Here is a 17,800-nt window from a genome sequence, read left to right as displayed (position 1 = left end):
CCCCATTGAAGACCTTTGGGATGAATTGGAACACCAGCTTTGCACCAAACCTTCATGATGGACATCAGTACCTGACCTCTTGTTTCAGAATTGCCAAAAAAATCCCCACAGCCACTTTCCAAAATATATTGAAAAGCCTTCCCCAGAAGTATAGGATGTTCAGTGGTCAGGTATTGACATACGTTTGGCCATATAGCGTAAATCAAGATCTAAGGTCAGCGCTCTGACTGAAATGTTCTTCATAGCACTACTTTTCACCAGTGCTACAGAGCACAGAGTAGCTCTAATAACTTTCCCATCCTTCAAAACTATACTGCTATCCTGGTCCTTCTGGGCTTTATTAATAGATTGGAACCCAAACTCGTGTTCCCTGCAGAGAAGAACAAGTTGCGTGTGATCAATCTTTCATTCTATTTTTTGCCAGAATATCAACAAGCACATAAGTGACGCCTTCAAAACTGTTTTTCACATCTGGCACGTCCCTGCGAGGAACGTTTGAAAGATACGTCATGGGAATCTGAGTAGGTTTTATGATTGCCACAGTTACAAAAACCTTTGGCTAAACTGTGCAAGACCAAGCCCGTACCTTCAGGGTTACAAGGTTACTTGCTGGCTCTGGCAGGTCAGCGGCGTGTAAATGAGATTTTGTTGCGTGTTTACTGACAGGCTCGGGTAAAGTCTGGGATTTGTAACATAGATTATAAGGGGTTGTGTGATGAATTACGGCTACCAGTCGATGATTTTCCAATAACAGCACATCTGGATGTGATTTATTCTTCATATACCACAGCAGTTTGTCAACAATTCCAAATTTTATCGATTAAAGGCCGACACTTCAGTATACGACAGTGCACTTTTTAACCATTTATAGTTACATTTTATGTTGTCACTCACATTACAGAAGCTATAAACAGTCATTCCCTCACCAGCCTCTTGTTTATTTCTCTTTCTTGAATTCAGTTATACAAAAAGACTGCTTGTCATGTTATCGAGAAAAGTTCTAAACAGCTGTTGGAAAACATAATGTTACAAACCCGCTGGCGCTGGAGACTCCTTCCAGAAATGTGTATAAAATAAATAAATAAATAAATAACCACATTGTGCTGTCAGTCTAGACATCATATGGGAGATTAGTGTAGTATGATTACTAGGATGGAAACATTTAGTCCAAGCTAAGAATCCAAAATTAAATTAAATATGAATTTTCTTGTGCATTTTAAAAACAAACAAACAAACAAACAAACAAACAAAAAAACGAAGAGCTTTGTAATCCAGACAGGATTTTTGTTCCGTGCTATACTTACAGTGTGGATGATTTATATGATGTCTATGTTTGCTTTATGGTTTAATTGATGTACTATATTAGTATAAGACAATGTCGCACCGGAGAGGTTTGTGCTTCAGGAAAATGAAACGATCAAAAGAATGAGGCAGGAGGAGGCGGGACTTGCGGTGTCAGCATTACAGTGAAAGGCCTGAATGACGCTGTGCTTTTCTACACAATGAGTGTTTGGCAGAATGAAATAAAAACTGACATGACTTCAGTATAATGCCGAAAAAAAAGGCTCAGGACACACACACACACACACACACACACACACACACACACAGTGTAACGACACCTCCGCCCCTTTTCTCCACTTGCTCAGTCCCATTGTGCCTCGGGCGAGTGACGTCATACTGAAGGGTTTTTCACAGATGTGACTGTGATGTTTTTCCACATAATATAACACTTAACCCGAATAATAACAGAACACCGGTCTATTCTAGTCTACTCTTTTATATTCCATTATTTTCTGTTGTGTTTTATTGTATTCTGTTCTTTTTAAAAATATTCTCTTCGCTTACGTTCTTAGTTTGTTCTGTTCTAATTTCTTCTTTTGTATTCCACTCTATTCTTTTCTATTCCCTATTCTCTTCTCTTCTCTTTTTTTTTTTTGGTTCTGTTCTATTCCATTCTCTTCTCCTCTTTTACGTTGTTTTCTATTCTATTTTATTCGATTCTGTTTGGTTCTATTTCGTCCTATTATGTTGTGTTCTATTCTATAATAGATCATTCTGCTCTGTTCAATTCTGTTTTATAATATTCCATTGTTTTCTTCTCTATTCTTTTCTTTTCTATTGTATTATGTTTGGGTTTTTTTTTGTGCTCGGTTCTATTTTATATTTATTTTTCTTTCTATTCTGTTTTCCTTTGGTCTGGTTAAATCTTTTCTCGTATTCTGTAATGTTCTACTCTTCACATTTTATTCTATAGTGTTTGGTTCTGTTCTTTTGTGCTCTATTCTATTCTATTACAGTCTATTCTATTCTGTTAGATTCTAGATTCTTCTGTAATATTCTATTTTATTCTTTACCATTTTTTTCTATTCTATTCTAGTCTGTTCTAGTCTATTTGATTGTGATATGTTCTATTCTACAATAGACGATTCTATTGTGTTCTATTCCATTTTATTCCATTCTTTATTATTTTATTGCATTCTGTTCTGTTCTGTTCTGTTCTATTCGGTTGTTTTTCTTTTCTCTTCTTTTTTGTTCAATTTGATCCTATCCTGCGTTGCTCTGATGTTCTCTGTTCTATCCTGTTGTGTTCCATTCTATTCTATTTTATCCCATTCTTTATTATTTATTTATTTCTATTCCATTCCATTCTGCTGTGTTTTCTATTCTGTTTTGTTCTATTAGATTGGATCCTTTCCTGCCTTGGTCTGTTGTGTTCTTTTCTATTCTAGTCTACCACATTACCCTGCAGTGAGAGACACACAGAGACAGAGAGAGACAGATACAGAAAGCGAGAGAGACAGAGAGGGAATTTGGAGCTTGTGGGGAGATGATCATGGGGTGGGGGGTGGGGGGGGGGGGGGTCAGCGTTGTCACTGCGTGGAAGTGGGAGGGGACTGCAGTATTCTGCATGGCTGCAAAAACACCTTCATCCTGCTGGTGGCGCCTCTGGAGGACAAGAGAGAGAGAATGGTAGAGGACATGAGAAGGGGGAGGGAGATGCAGAAAGAGTGTGAGTTTGAGCCTGAGGCACTCTTTACAGCACAGCGGTGGAACACACTGCTGCAGGCGGAGAAAAAATAAAAATCACCCAGCATCCTCCAACATCTTCTCTCTATCTCTCAGTTTTCACCTCCTTCCCTCCCTCTATTCCACTGCCCTTTATCTCTCTATCTCTTTCCCACCTTCTATACCTCCCTCTTTATAACTCCCTCTCTTTTTCTTCCCTTTCATCCCTGCCTCCTACTCCACACCTTACACCCTCCTTTTTACCGTTCTGTCCATAAAATTCCTCTTTGTCTGATTTCTATTCCATATTGAATTCCCTCGTTTCTGTTTTCTGTCTCTCCATCCGTTTCTCTATCCCTCTAACCATCCTGCGTCCTCTCCCTCTACACCTCCATATCTTTATCTCCATCTCTCTCTCTTCTTTACCTCTTTCTGTCTTCCTCTATACCTCTTTCTTCATTCCTCCACCTGTTATCCCCTTTTCTTCTTCCTCTTCCTCCGTTTAACTCTGTCGTTCTCTTTTCCTTCCTATCTCTGTCCGTATCACTCCTGTCTCGAGTACACATCTGTCTTTCCGTCTCTCTATACACTTCCCTCTTTCATTCTATACCTCTTTTTACACCTGGCTCTCTCAGTATACCTCCATTCTTTATCCCTTACATTACGACTCTCTGTGTATGTGCCTCTCTCTCTCTCTCTCTCTTCCTCCCTTTACACCACTCCATTTCTCCCTCACCCCGTTCTCATTCTCGCTCTCTATTTCTACACACCTTCCACACACACATCTCTCCCGCCTTCCTTCTCTCTCACTCTCGGTGTGATCGCGCCCCTTATTTACGCGCTCTGTTTTTATTTTCTGTTTGATATTCTCTCGCTCCCTCATCCTTCACACTGTACATGTAAATTCTTGCCTTTGCTCTTCTTCGCTCCTCCTCCTCCTCCTCCTCCACCTCCACCTCCTCCTCTCACGTCATCTCTCTGAGTTATTCTCCCTTTTCCTCTGCTCCCTCCATCCTGCTCCCCTTTAATCCCCCATCTCTTCTCTTTTTACTCTTTTTATAGAAGAGGTTTTGCATTTTTTTGACATCATTCACTCTCTCTTTTTTCTCTTTCTCTCTCCTACTCCTTCTTTTTTTCTCCCCCACTAGCTGCAGTGTTTACTAATGTATATTCATCCCAGATCTCTCGCTGCCTTTCTCTTTGACTTTTTTTTATTGCTCTTCACTGATATCTAGTGTTTGCCTCTCGTTTTACACACAAACACACACACAGACACACACACACACACACACACACACACACACACACACTGTAATGCAGTGGTAGAGGACATGGTGAATGTCATCTGTGCTGTAAATGCTCAGTAATTAAACTCCTTTCTCCATCTCTCCATTCATTCTCTCATCTACACATTCTCCTCGTGTCCTTTACTATTGTTTCCTTTTTCACTCTTCTCCAACTTCTTCCCACAACCACCTCTCCCCCCACCACACACACCACAGTGGTCTGTTTAGTCATCTATCCAGTCCATCCATCATAAAGGTGTACAGTCAGAGACTAAAGCTCATCTTTTTCCGTGTACATTGTGTTAATCTTCTTCTACCCTTCAAGCAGTGGTAGCTCAGTGGTTAAGATGGTTGTCTTTCCCTCGCCCAATCTTTCCCCTCGCCCAATCTTTCCCCTCGCCCAATCCCCCCCCCCCCCACCCAATCTTTCCCTCGCCCAACCCCCCACCCAATCTTTCTCTCGCCCAATCCCCCCCCACCCAATCTTTCCCTTGTCTAAACCACCCCCACTCAATCTTTCCCTTGCCCAATCTCCCCACCCAATCTTTCCCTCCCCCAAACTTTCCCTCACCCAATCTTTCCCTGAACCAATCTTTCCCCCTCCCAGTCTTTCCCCTGCCCAATATTTCCCTCATCCAAACTTTCCCACACCCAGTCTTTCCCTCTCCCAATTTTTCCCCTGCCCAGTCTTCCCCCCTCCCAATATTTCCCCTGCCCAATCTTTCCCCCTCCCAGTCTTTCCCTTGCCCAGTCTTTCCCTCGCCCAGTCTTTCCCTCTCCCAAACTTCCCTGCCCAATTTTTCCCACGCCCAGTCTTTCCCCCTCCCAATATTTCCCCTGCCCAATCTTTCCCCCTCCCAGCCTTTCCCCTGCCAAATCTTTCCCTCACCCAATCTTCCCCTCTCCCACTCGTTCCCTCGCCCATTCTTTCCTTCTCCCAAACTTTCCTCTGACCAATATTTCCCCTGCCCAATCTTTCCCCCACCCATTTTTCCCCCCACCAAATCTTTCCCTCGCCCAATCTTTCCCTTGCCCAGTCTTCCCCTTGCCCAGTCTTTCCCTCGCCCAATCTTTCCTTCACCCAATATTTGGAATCTCTACGGTTCAGTTCACTACAGACACACTGTTTACACTCACAATTTGCTTTAATTCCGATTATTTGCTATAAGACGAGATCTTGGCGGCCTCCGAGTATTTTTAAACTAGCCACCTAGACCGCGCCATTAACTGTTCTGTGCGCTGCTCCTCCCAACACTGAAACTGTTCCTAAACCTATGATGTGTTCAAGTGATGTCAGGAAGATCGTATTATACGAGTTGAATACACACAAATGCAACCACAAAGTCATAATTACGAGTGATTCTCAGGAAACTCAGGATTTTCTTTGAGCTCAGAGTTTCCGAGTTGGGGGCGTGTCAGTAAGAAAACATTGTGGAATCGATGGATGCAACATTTGTAGTTGACGGTAAATTTTACAGTGGCTTCATAAATTGATTAAAAGGATAAAAAAGCTTAATACACCCGATGAGCATTCTTTGTTAGTTAAAAATTGGTTAAAAACCATGCTGTGTTTTTTTGTAGTTAATCTTGCTCTGACCAGAGTGGCTTGAACGCACCTGACGTCGTAATTACGACTTCCCAACCCGTAAATACGAACTTCCCAGGAGGACTTGAATCCACAGCAATTGTCGTTTTGTTGGACGATATATTGTCCCAGAAATAATTGCGATAATTGATATTATTGTCATTTTAAGACCATTTTATGATACTGATATAACGATAATATAACAGCGTAATAATACAAATACACCCTTTCAAAGCGCAATGAACTTTTAATCCTTAAGAATATCCAGGCGTTTGTGATTGGAACGTCAAAAAATAGTTTTTTAAATTTTTACTTTGCATTTAGTCAGTATTTCGTCATGTCATATTCATTGTACATGGGGTACTGAGCACACTGCCCCATAATTACACACCATCTAGAAAGGCAAGCAACTCAATGGAACATTATATCTGTCAAGTAGCTACATTTCGAAATTGTTGTTCATTCAGAAGAAGTAATTTCAACGGAATTAAAAAATATATGGAGTTGTTAATGCGGACTTACATTTGATATAAATAATGAGGTTCTGCTCTGCTGCACCTGGCTCTATGGACAGGCCACCATTGGCATCATTATTTGATAGAATGAACTTTTTTTTTTTTTTTTTTTTTTTAACATTTCAGAACACGCTGGCATATAAGATACACCCATTTTCCATTTCTGTTCATGTTGTACTGCCTGTTTGTGGTCCTGACACTCAGCTGTCCCGTCTCAAACACACCCTCCACCCAGATAAAATAGAATAAAATTATAATAATAATACAGCTATCACTTCAACAGACGATGCTTCTCTTCTGCGAAATGTAGGAATTTTAGCTGGAGTAGCCCTTGATTCCCTCTCATTCTGCTTGTCCTGCTTCAGTAAACCTCGGTGTCATGGAATGTTTTGTTTTTTAGTCTATGATGTTCAGACTTCGATTTGGGTCTCAGGAAACTACTCACGCTAGTATCTAGAGCATTAAAAGCTATTAAATGCTAAAAGGATAGGTTTCCCTTCTGAAAAGGTTTCATGTCGAAACTTTTTTGGAAAGTTAGATCCAATAACTACTTTTGATTAAGACTGTATTGTAACGTATGTATCGTAGTTATACTAGTCACATACTAGCTCTTACTAGAGCTGTTTCCAGTCTCTGAGGTCACCAACCCTGTTCCTGGAGATCTCCCTTCCTGAAGACTTTAGTTCCAAGTATAATCGCGTCCACTCGACTATCTAATCAATGCCTTAAGAAGTTCTTGATTAACTAAAACAGGTGTGTTGGAGATGAAACCCGCAGGAAGGGCGATCTCAAGGAAGTTCTACTGGCTTCGTACCAGTTGTAATTTGCAATTTGATTGGACGATGCGTGCTTTAGTTTGTACTCGAAATGTATATATGATAGAGTAAATAATCCACCTTGTTCATGACGGTTTCTCACATGCACCTTCTCAATCACTGACGATCACGTGCTAAAGATTTGTCCGAACAATATCGGCCCAGTGCTCCGATAGACTTCATGAATCAATGATCTGGGTTGGAAAGAAATCAGCCCCAGCCTCGCTTCTTTTGTGTATTACTCTCACTCTCACGATTCGAATTATTATCGCAAATAACCGTACGTGGACGCTGAAATCGAAACCTTATATTGACGTCTTGTTATCTTTGTTAGGCAGGACGGGTTTATCCTTGCTAGCAGTCATGCCCACGAAAACAAGTCATGCCGGACAGAACCGTCCTACCTCGCGTTCGGCCGTCTCGATCCGTCGTTCGAGTTCGCAAACTTTTGGCGAGGACCCAGAGATGGAAAAGGAAGTCTGAAAGAATGGAATGGAAACCGACTAGGATAGATGAAGACGAGGGCAGGATGAAAGTGGGAAAGACAAGAGTTGAGGTGGACATGAGCAAACGGATGCAAGAGAGAGAGAAGTGGAGAAGGAAAAGTGAAGCATGTGGGAAAGGAATCTGAATGCGGAACCTGAGAGAGAGAGAGAGCGAGTGAGAGAGAGAGAGAGATATTGAAGTTAACATATTAGTTAGGAAGCACAGGGGTAACACAGACAGCACTGCAGTGGCAGAGAGAGAGGGAGAGAGAGAGTGAGAGAGAGCAGAGGACGAAATGAGAAAGCAACTCCAGCTTTTACTGCAGCAGAAAACTCATTCACCCCCCCAACCCACCACACCTCCTGCTAGTGACGTTAAGGCTGGAATGCTATACTGCTGAACACATCTCTCTCTCTCTCTCTGCTCACTTTACTGAATGACATTGTAATTCCGAACAACACTCAGTACCTACAGTACTCCCCAACCGAATCCTTGAATTAACAGCTACAGTGCAGACGTCCACAGAAAGCCAATGGATTGACAAACCACAGCACTTTTAAATGCTCGATTCTGATTGGTCAGAAGGTGTCCATTCGTTTTCTCTGACAATAGTTCCCGCTGCAAGTCTAATCATTAATGTGTTGGTTGTAAATGTTCATCATTTATATAGCAACAGTGAGAGTCAACTCGGAGCGGCGTTCATTCTGAGCAGAACGCTGGCAGATGATGTTGAGTAAACCGAGAGTAAGCCGTGACTGTAACGTGGGAAAGCATATGGCATTTAAAAGCAGGAAGTAGACAGAGCTAGAAAACAAGGGATTTGGTGGGGAAATGGGAAACATGACGAGAACGCCTGGTAAGACTTCACGAAGACACGAAGAGGCACACGGGTATAACCTAGACAAAGTAACTGAGGGAACAGAGGACAGGTGAGTGTAATCGGGATATACGCCAATCACGGGGTTAGGGGGCGGAGACAAGACTCGAAACAAAACGCATATGTTCAGACAATCACATGACGCAAACAAAACCGTGACGTACACGCTGAAAGAGGAAATCTGACAGCTATGGTGAAGTTAACTGCAAGGAGATGTTTATTTAACATTTCTGGAAGGAGTCTCTACTGTCAGTGGTAGCTCAGCGGTTGAGACGATGGTGTACTGATTGGAAGGTCGTGAGTTCAAATAAGCTGCCACTGCTGGGCCCTTGGGCAAGGCCCTTAACCCTCAACTGCTCAGCTGTATAAATGAGATAAATGTACTGTAAGTCGCTCTGGATAACGGTGTCCACCAAATGCCATACATGTACGAATAGTATGACCTTTGACCCCTGTTTCGCCTGTATTGTTCTGGTGTTTCAGGCCAGCATTGCGTAGTACAGTAGGTGTTCTTTGCTGCATGTCGTCTCCTTTATTTTCAGCGGAGGACTTCGAGTGACATCACGGTAGTGATGCTGATCATTTTGGTGACGCCATTGTGTCATGTCATAGCCCCGCTCAGCACTTCAGGACTTCTTTCTGTTTCGGTTCTCAAAGCCTTTGATGTCACTGCGGATTTATGCTAATGTTACGATAGCAGAGTTAGAACAAACATGCAAAGCAACAAGTGAATTAACACCGCAGTGTGTGTGTGTGTGTGTGTGTGTGTGTGTGTGTGTGTGTGTGTGTGTGTCTGTGTGTGTGTGAGAGAGAGAGAGAGAGAGAGAGAGAGAGAGAGAGAGAGAGAGAGAGAGAGAGAGAGAGAGATTCCAGTTGGGCGCAAGACATCACCAGAGCTGTTCATTTAACACAGGGGATCTTGCTGTGCTTCATGGGATCAGTGTGATACTCAACACACACACACACACACACACACACACACACATCTGTGTATTCTGGCATCTAGACCGATAGCCAGACCGACAGGTAGGTAGGTAGGTAGGTAGGTAGGGAGGTAGATAGATAGATAGATAGATAGATAGATAGATAGATAGATAGATAGATAGATAGATAGATAGATAAACAACAAACAACATACACTCTCAGAACATGTTGAATCTAGAACCCTTAAGCGTTCTTCAGTTTGTCCTTAAAGGTTCTGTGTTGAACCCCACAGCAAAAGAACAAAAAGAGAAAGAAACAGATAGAGACAGACGATGGTGATATGTACAGAAGATACAGAGAGTGACAGACAGATGGATAGACAGAAGAGTAGACAGACAGATGGAATGATCTGAAGACAGATATACAGACAGACAGATGGATATACAGACAAACAGACAGAAATAAATAGCTACAGATAGACAGAATTATCTGCAGACAGAGACAGAAAGACAGATAGAGTCAGACAGTTAGACAGGCAGACAGTTGGAATGATCTGCAGACAGACATAGACATAAATAGATACGCAGACACGCAGACATATAGAATAAAAGTTCCCCATTATATACTAAACATGCCCCCCCCCCCCCCCCTCTCTCCTTGTCTCTGTACATGTCTCTTGCCCTCCGCAGACTCCTCCCTCTCCTCCCGGTTTTCTCACCTCCTCCCACCCCCATCCCCCCTCCTCTCTATGCTCAGCTCGGTGTGCGTGTCGTCGTTCCGAGGGCGCAAGGCGGGCAACCAGTCGTCCAACAAGGCATGCGGGAGCGCCGACATGCCGTGCCCGGCGGACAGCGAGCGCATCGTGATCAACTGCGGCGGCGTGCGCCACGAGACTTACCGCAGCACGCTGCGCACGCTGCCCGGCACGCGCCTCGCGTGGCTCACCGAGCCCGACGCGCCCAACAACTTCGACTACGATGCGGCGGCCGACGAGTTCTTCTTCGACCGGCACCCAGCCGTGTTCGCCTTCGTGCTCAACTACTACCGCACCGGTAAGCTGCACTGTCCGGGCGACGTGTGCGGCCCGCTCTTCGAGGAGGAGCTCGCCTTCTGGGGCATCGACGAGACGGATGTGGAGGCGTGCTGCTGGATGAACTACCGGCAGCACCGCGACGCCGAGGAAGCGCTCGACAGCTTCGAGACACCCGAACCGGACCCTCCGGACGATGACGCCGCGCTCGCTGGAGGAGCGGACGGAGACCTGCGGCGTCTCTGCTTGCACGAGGACGGGCGCAAAGTGGGATGGTGGCGCGTGTGGCAACCCAAAATCTGGGCGCTTTTCGAAGACCCTTATTCTTCCAAATACGCACGGGTGAGTATATTCTATCTCTTATTAAAGAAATATCAAGCATGGCTGTTTCCCCCCGTCTTTGAGCAGCGCGCGCTCGGTGTCCACCCGAAAACTGCGCGTGGACAAAATGCACGTTTTTCTATAATGGCACACCACTACTGTATATTACTATATAACCATTCATGCACGTGCGTCTACAGTACTGTGCCTTTTTTTGTGTGCCTGTTTTGTTTTGAAAGTAATATCTGTATAGTTTTATACAAATGCACAGGTGATGTATAAGTTACAGGTGTAAATGCGCGTGCCCAAGTTTACTGACAAACAGGACGTCTTAATTAACATCATTAATTACTAATCAATTACTCAGCTGGCTAACCAGATGTTTAGTATCAGATGTTGTTGTTTTTTTTCCTCTGGAGGATAGTATTAGCAATAACTGTGAGAAAGAATCTGATCACATTCTTTACTAAACAATACAACTCAAATCGCCATAGCAACGCGTGCATGACTTTCACCGTGTTGTCCTCGCGTGCTCTGTTTTTTAAAAAAAATATATATTGTCAACTTTGAGTACATAAACGCAGAGATGATGGTATTGTGCGTGTGCGTAACCCGACTCTGAATACGAGTAACTTTCCCCACAGTAATGTATACAGATTCTGAATACGAATAGACTCTGAAACACTCGGATCATTTTTTCCGAGCATGCAGTTCGAACGCAGGTGAATTAGGTTACACAAACCCGAACACCGAATCTACTGTACGAGCTTTATGTTGCAGCTGTTAACCAGCATAATCCTCATCGACTTTCCCTCCACGCTTCCCCTTGAGAGAGTCTTCTTCCTCATCTTTACGGCTGTTCCGTTACTTTATCAGCTGAGGTGAAGTTCGCAAGGCGATCCCTTAAGAGCCAGAGTCGACAAAACCTAACAGTTCCAATGATAAACACCTTTGAAGAACAAAATGGGAGTCGTTTGTTGTTTTCGAATCAGCAGAAAGAATCCGACATGGACGTCGCAAAAACAGGTGGAGTCGCACGGGAAACTTTTTACCAGGGGTTCCGGTGCAGATATACCGATGACTTCGTGGAATGCTTCAAAATATCCATTAAAACGTTTGACGTTTCTTTAGCCTAGGCTAGGGCCAATCAAACTCTCGTAAAGCAAAATGAGTCATGATTCGCTCAAACTTCTAGACTCCTTCACATCACACGGACGTATTAGTCTCCAGCGCCGTAGCTTTTTTTTCTTCTTCCTTTCTTCACTCCGAACATACAGACCTGGAATATTTACTCGAGCTTGAGTAGACTTGTAGGGTGACCCCGCTTTTCTGTCAAGGTAGAACGTGATGAGTTCATTGACGTGAAGTAAAACGAATTACATTGAAAAATGAGTCAATAACAGCATTCTGTTTAAAGCAGTCCGCGGTGATTAAAATCAGACGATCTCGCGGGATTCCCAACAGGCTGCGGGAAAATGATCCGCGATCGGCCGAACTACAAAAACGCACACGGAAAAGTACGAGTCGTCGCCGAGATTCTATAAATGGTCGATCAAATGGCGTCTATCGATCGTCGATACGTGAAAGTTTCTCTTTTCGGTCTGGTGCTGGTTAAAATGTCAACTTTGTGAAAAACCGACATCGTATAACGCGTAAATGGAAGAAGAAGAATAAAAAGGACACGTCTGGCAGGTGATGAGGAGACTGTGCAAACCGGTTTGAGCCGACAGGATGGCGACGGTAACGCAAATAACCGCTGGTTACGACCCGGGCGAGAAGAACAGCGTGTCAGAATGCACATCACGTCACACCTCATGGCGGAACGGCTACAACGGCAGATCAGGTTCCACTCCTGACAGCAAAAAAACAGGAACCCGAGGCTACAGTCGTCCCGGCCCGGGCTCACCCAAACTACGCCGCTGAAGATTGGAGAAAAAAAACAAAACGTTTGCAGGTCTCATTCCAATCCAAGCACCGTCACGTTCCCGATACATTTTTACCATCGTGTTCTGGTGCTTGGACCCCCTGCATTCAAATGCAGTCTTTTTCCAATCTTCAGCTGTCGTGTTCAAAAGAAAAGAAAAGCGCCATATTGTCAATCGTTGAGCGAAATAATTCACGTGATTGGATACGTTCCTCAGCTCTGCTACGGTACTTCTCAGTACTTTTCAGTACTCGGGACGGTCCGTTGGCGTATATCGAGTCGAATCTGAAAAGATAATGCCAAAAATAAAAAAAGAACAGTGCTTGCGACAATAATTGGTAGGATATATTTTGTTGTTGTTGTTGATGGAGAATCAGTGTGAAAGTTTATGGCTTTTGATCTTGACCCAGCCAGGTCTCTAGAACATTCCGAGCCTTAGGTTTTAAATCCAAGCCCGGTACAATTCTGCCTGTTTTGTCAATCAGAGCTCTGGTCTCGGTACCGACGCATTAAAAAATCCCTGATTAGTGAATCCTTAGTCGGAATCTGCTCTGGAGGAAACGCGTCTCGTCTGTGGTAATGTCATTCACAGGTCAATACTCGCTCCTGCAGCTTCCGTGATGTAGAGCAGAACTCCAAGACACCTGCGGTTACACGAGTGTGATCTGTTCTCTGTGTGTGTGTGTGTGTGTGTGAGCACATGCAGCTCTGTAACCTAGTTAAAGCGTGTCCGAGTGATCCACAACCTAGTGAAAAACACGCGGCGTGGAAGAAATTAAGAACGAGAAGGAGAGCCAGGTGAAGGTCGAGAGAGACGGGGGGGAGATCGGGTCGGCGGTGAGTTAAAGCGCGGTGGAAGCACGGTGTGGACGGATGGTAAAGCGTTCATGAGAGGAGCGATAATCAGACGAGTTGTTCACGCCGACGCCGACCTTCTCTCTCTCTCTTGCTCTCCCTACACACACACACACACTGATTTTACTGCAGTGAAGAAAGCGCGAGCCCGAGTGAGAGCTACAGATCAGGACAAGAGTGAGACCGAACGAGGACAGGAGCAAGAGGACGAGCGTCACGTCCAGCTAAAGACACGAGCAATCCGATCCTCCTTAAAGCACTGTTTATCGACTGATCGGTTATTAATGATGCGCTGTATGTCAGCGGCATTCAGAGCGCTTTCTCTCTCTCTCTCTCTCTCTCTCTCTCTCTCACACACACACACACAAACACAGATACGGTTGAAGGTTATGATAACTGAGTTCTTCATTCACCGGTGTCAGTATTTACAATGCATTCGAATTTGCCGTAAATAAGAGCGAGAATCGAGTGAAATCTGGTATGGATGTGTGTGTGTGTGTGTGTGTGTCTGGAAAGTCAGATACCACAAAGCGATCCAGATTAATTTTTTTCCCTCCTCCTCACGTTACACAGACCGAATCGTCCTCACGATATACGCACGCTCGAAACACTTCCAGAAAAACCTTCCGTCCAATCAGATTCGAGACGACGGGGGACGGCTTATAAATAGGGTATTGAGTTAAGCATTTACACCTGGAAATATGTCCAAACGTTTGTTTGTTTGTTTTTTTTGTAGAGAATATTTCTACAAGAGTCTTGACCTGAGAAGGTTCCTTCCTGCATGGAGGAGTCCCAGAGTGCTTTATTCCTTTTATACGACAGGAAGTTAAACAGCTCTAATCAGTGTTTAACATGCTGTCGTGTTGGTCTCTTTCTCTCTCACACACACACACACACTGTGTTTACACACATTGTGTACTCTACGGTCTAGGAAGCGTGGAAAAACACTTGCATGGCGTTTGCCCGTCGTCGTGCGTTTGCACCTCTGAGCGAAGGTCGTGTCCGCGGCGTGTCCTCCGCGTTCGGGCTTTGCTGATTAGCAGCTCCGGGGCGGATAGAAATGCGCCTCGGCGGTTAGTTTTTGGCCTGAACATTGCTTCCATCAACAGTTCTCATTTCAACTCGCCATCGACGGACTTCCTAGACTTTATATATAGCCGCCGTATTAACCACACTGCTTTGGGCAGGGTTTTGTGTGACATTTTGTCAAGGACGTTTCGCCGTCCCCAGACAGAGATACGAAGAGAAGCACACACACACACAACACACAACACACACCGGCATATCCATATTGAGGACGCGAAAGATGACCCGAGCAGTTTCGTAACACAAGGTGCGATCAGTTCATCTGGAAACGGTGAAAAGCCGACCCGGGATCAGCCGAGCTTTTATTATACACTCTGCCTCGGGTTCTAGGAAGAAAACAGGAGGTGAGATCAGTTCATTAGGGGATCAGTCATGCTCCATTATACACTTTTGTTTTGTATTTTTTCATCAGGAAAGGAGAACCAATCAACAATCACCAGTCATGCTTCATTAGGAAAAGAAGTTAGAGCCGATCCGAGGTCAGCTGTGCTTGCGTATACAACGGGGCAATGGGAGCTCGGTGGTTAAGACGTCGGATTACTGATCAGAAGGTCGTAAGTTGAAATCCCAGCTTGGAAACACAACGCGTGATCGGTTCATTAGTTAATCAGAGCTCAACCGTGCTTTACTATACGCGGTGCCTTGATCCTAGGATGAAAGAACAGCTGACCCGAGAACAGTTTTGGAACACAAGGTGAGATCAGTTCATTGGGGAAAAAGGTAAGGAGCTGATCAGAGATCAGTCACGCTCTGGGTGTATCCCGCACTTTCATTCTGTGAAGAACGAAGAGCTGACCAGAGATCAGTTTTGGAACGCAAGGTGAGATCAGTTCATTGGGGAAAAAGGTAAGGAGCTGATCAGAGATCAGTCACGCTCTGGGTGTATCCCGCACTTTCATTCTGTGAAGAACGAAGAGCTGACCAGAGATCAGTTTTGTCGCGTGAAGTGTGATCAGGTTCGTTAGGAACAGGAGAACCGGCCAGAGATTCGACCGCGCTGCGTTCGTTATCCACTGTACCTTCAGTCTAGGAACAAAAGAAGAGCTGACCTGAGATCAGTAACGCCTAATTAAGGCTGTGCCTTAATACTCTGAAGAGCAACAGAAATAAACCGTAACGACGCCCCGTTCCGTTTTTCGTTACTAAAGCTCCCTGTCTCAGGCAGCTTTTCACCCCAGAGGAAACCTTGGCAGACGCGAACGGGACATCTATCAGTCTCATTACTTTGTCATTAGCGAGTTCGTTTTAACCACAAACGACTTCTGGCAGTGTGCGCGCACAAATTTGACCTCTGGTTACGAGACAGGCTTCCGTTCGTCAAAGTTTGCTCGCCGATTTGTCGAAGCGTGCATGGAAATCTGGTGTAGTGAAAAGAACGTGTAAATGCCCTCAGAATAACATCTGATTCCCGATCAGTGCCTTGTCTTTATCACACACAAATCAAATGGACCAAATTAATAATGTAATGTACAGAAAATACAATAAAACACACACACACACACACACACACACATACACATAGACAACAAGCCTATTGTCCAACACCTGTTCATCCTGCGGAATACTAATGTGATACTTCTTGTGATTTGCATCATGTAGTTGTGTGTGTGTGTGTGTGTGTGTGTGTGTGTGTGTGTGTGTGTGTGCTTTCAGAGTCCTGGTTTCTAATCCAGATTGCAGTTCAGCTCTAATTCTGCTCAACCTGCTGAGATTATTTTGGGCCAGTTTTTAGCCTCGAGGCCACACACACACACACACACACACACACACACAAACAGTCATGGCCAATCACGTCATAGCCTGTCCGTTCTGTTCAGAAAGATATCTGGTCATAACACAGCATGCCTGTTCTCTTCAAAGCCATAGCCAATCAATCTATTTACTGTCTTCAGGGACGCGGCCTATGAGAGCGCAGCATGTGTTGGAGGGGGCGTGGCCAAACATTGCGCATTTCAAGCACCGAGCTCTGCAGCTGCAGCTTGTATGGGAGAGAGCACTGTCCTTTATGACGCCATCGTGTGAGGTCACTGCCCAGAGAGAGAGGGAGAGAGAGAGAGGGTGAGAGAGAGAGAGAGAGGGAGAGAGAGAGAGGGGAGAAAGGGAGAGAGAGAGAGGGAGAGAGAGATGGGGAGAAAGAGGGAGAGAGAGATGGGGAGAAAGAGAGAGAGGTAGAGAGAGAAAGATAGGGGAGAGAGAGGGAGAGAGAGAAAGGGAGAGGGGGGAGAGAGAGAGAGGGGGAGAGGGAGAGAGAAAGGGGGGGAGAGAGAGAGAGAGAGAGAGAGAGAGAGAGAAAGAGGGTGGGAGAGTGAGAGAGAGGGGGAGAGGGAGAGAGAGAAAGGGGGGGACAGAGAGGGGGAGAGGGAGAGAGAGAGAGAGAGTGGGAGAGTGAGAGAGAGGGGGAGAGAGGGAGGGGGGAGAGAGAGAGATGAGAGGGAGAGAGAGACTGATGCTCATTTTGAAGTCGCAATATTTTAAACTTGAATTTTGAAGAAAACAAAAACGCTTGTTCCTGTTAAACGCATAAACATTTATTTATTTATTTATTTATTTATTTATCGCTACACACAAGTAAATAAAACATTAAATGAACAAAAATCTCACCTAACACCTGTTAGCCTGCACGTGCCTAACGTGGAAGACGTAGAACATTGTCATTCAATTTAAATAACAATATATAGTGAGCGGGGAAGGAGTCTCCGGTGTCGGAGCTTACAGTACTCAAAACCGCAGCCCTGCGTTGTCTAACGTGGGAAAGTCTTACGTCACATGAAAGTGAACAGAATTATAAACGGAAGAAAAGTCATGTTTTAAAAAAAAAAAATGTAATGATGCGTCAGACTTATTTATACATCATGATACGTTTTTGATCGTCCGTGTGTACTCATATTTACACACACTGCTAATGTGTGATGTAGTGGTATGTGTAGTGGTTTTGGCTTTCCCTGACACAGGTGTGTGTGTGTGTGTGTGTTGGCTCTGTTGGGAACCTGAGCTGGGAGGCTGCTAGGTAATTCATCGCTGATGTGATTGATACTTCCTGTAGCGATGAGATCATATACTGCTGAGCAGCATTTCAGAGGCGACATC

At 44.6% G+C, this 17,800-nt stretch overlaps 1 protein-coding gene across 3 annotated transcripts in view; it reads left to right on the top strand.

Moving 5' to 3' along the window:
* kcnc3b (potassium voltage-gated channel, Shaw-related subfamily, member 3b) overlaps nucleotides 1–17,800 on the top strand; it is a 61,500-nt gene that overhangs the window by 6,325 nt on the left and 37,375 nt on the right. For all 3 annotated transcript variants that reach the window (XM_017466133.3, XM_017466113.3, XM_053677654.1), the window contains exon 2: nucleotides 10,187–10,869. In XM_017466133.3, the coding sequence (XP_017321622.1) occupies nucleotides 10,246–10,869 (624 nt within the window). In that variant the 5' untranslated portion in view covers nucleotides 10,187–10,245. The remainder of the gene's footprint in view (nucleotides 1–10,186; nucleotides 10,870–17,800) is intronic.

This window comes from Ictalurus punctatus, chromosome 1 (genome assembly GCF_001660625.3).
Source record: "Ictalurus punctatus breed USDA103 chromosome 1, Coco_2.0, whole genome shotgun sequence".
Taxonomy (NCBI): Eukaryota; Metazoa; Chordata; class Actinopteri; order Siluriformes; family Ictaluridae; genus Ictalurus; species Ictalurus punctatus.
This window is presented reverse-complemented; position numbering and strand designations above follow the sequence as displayed.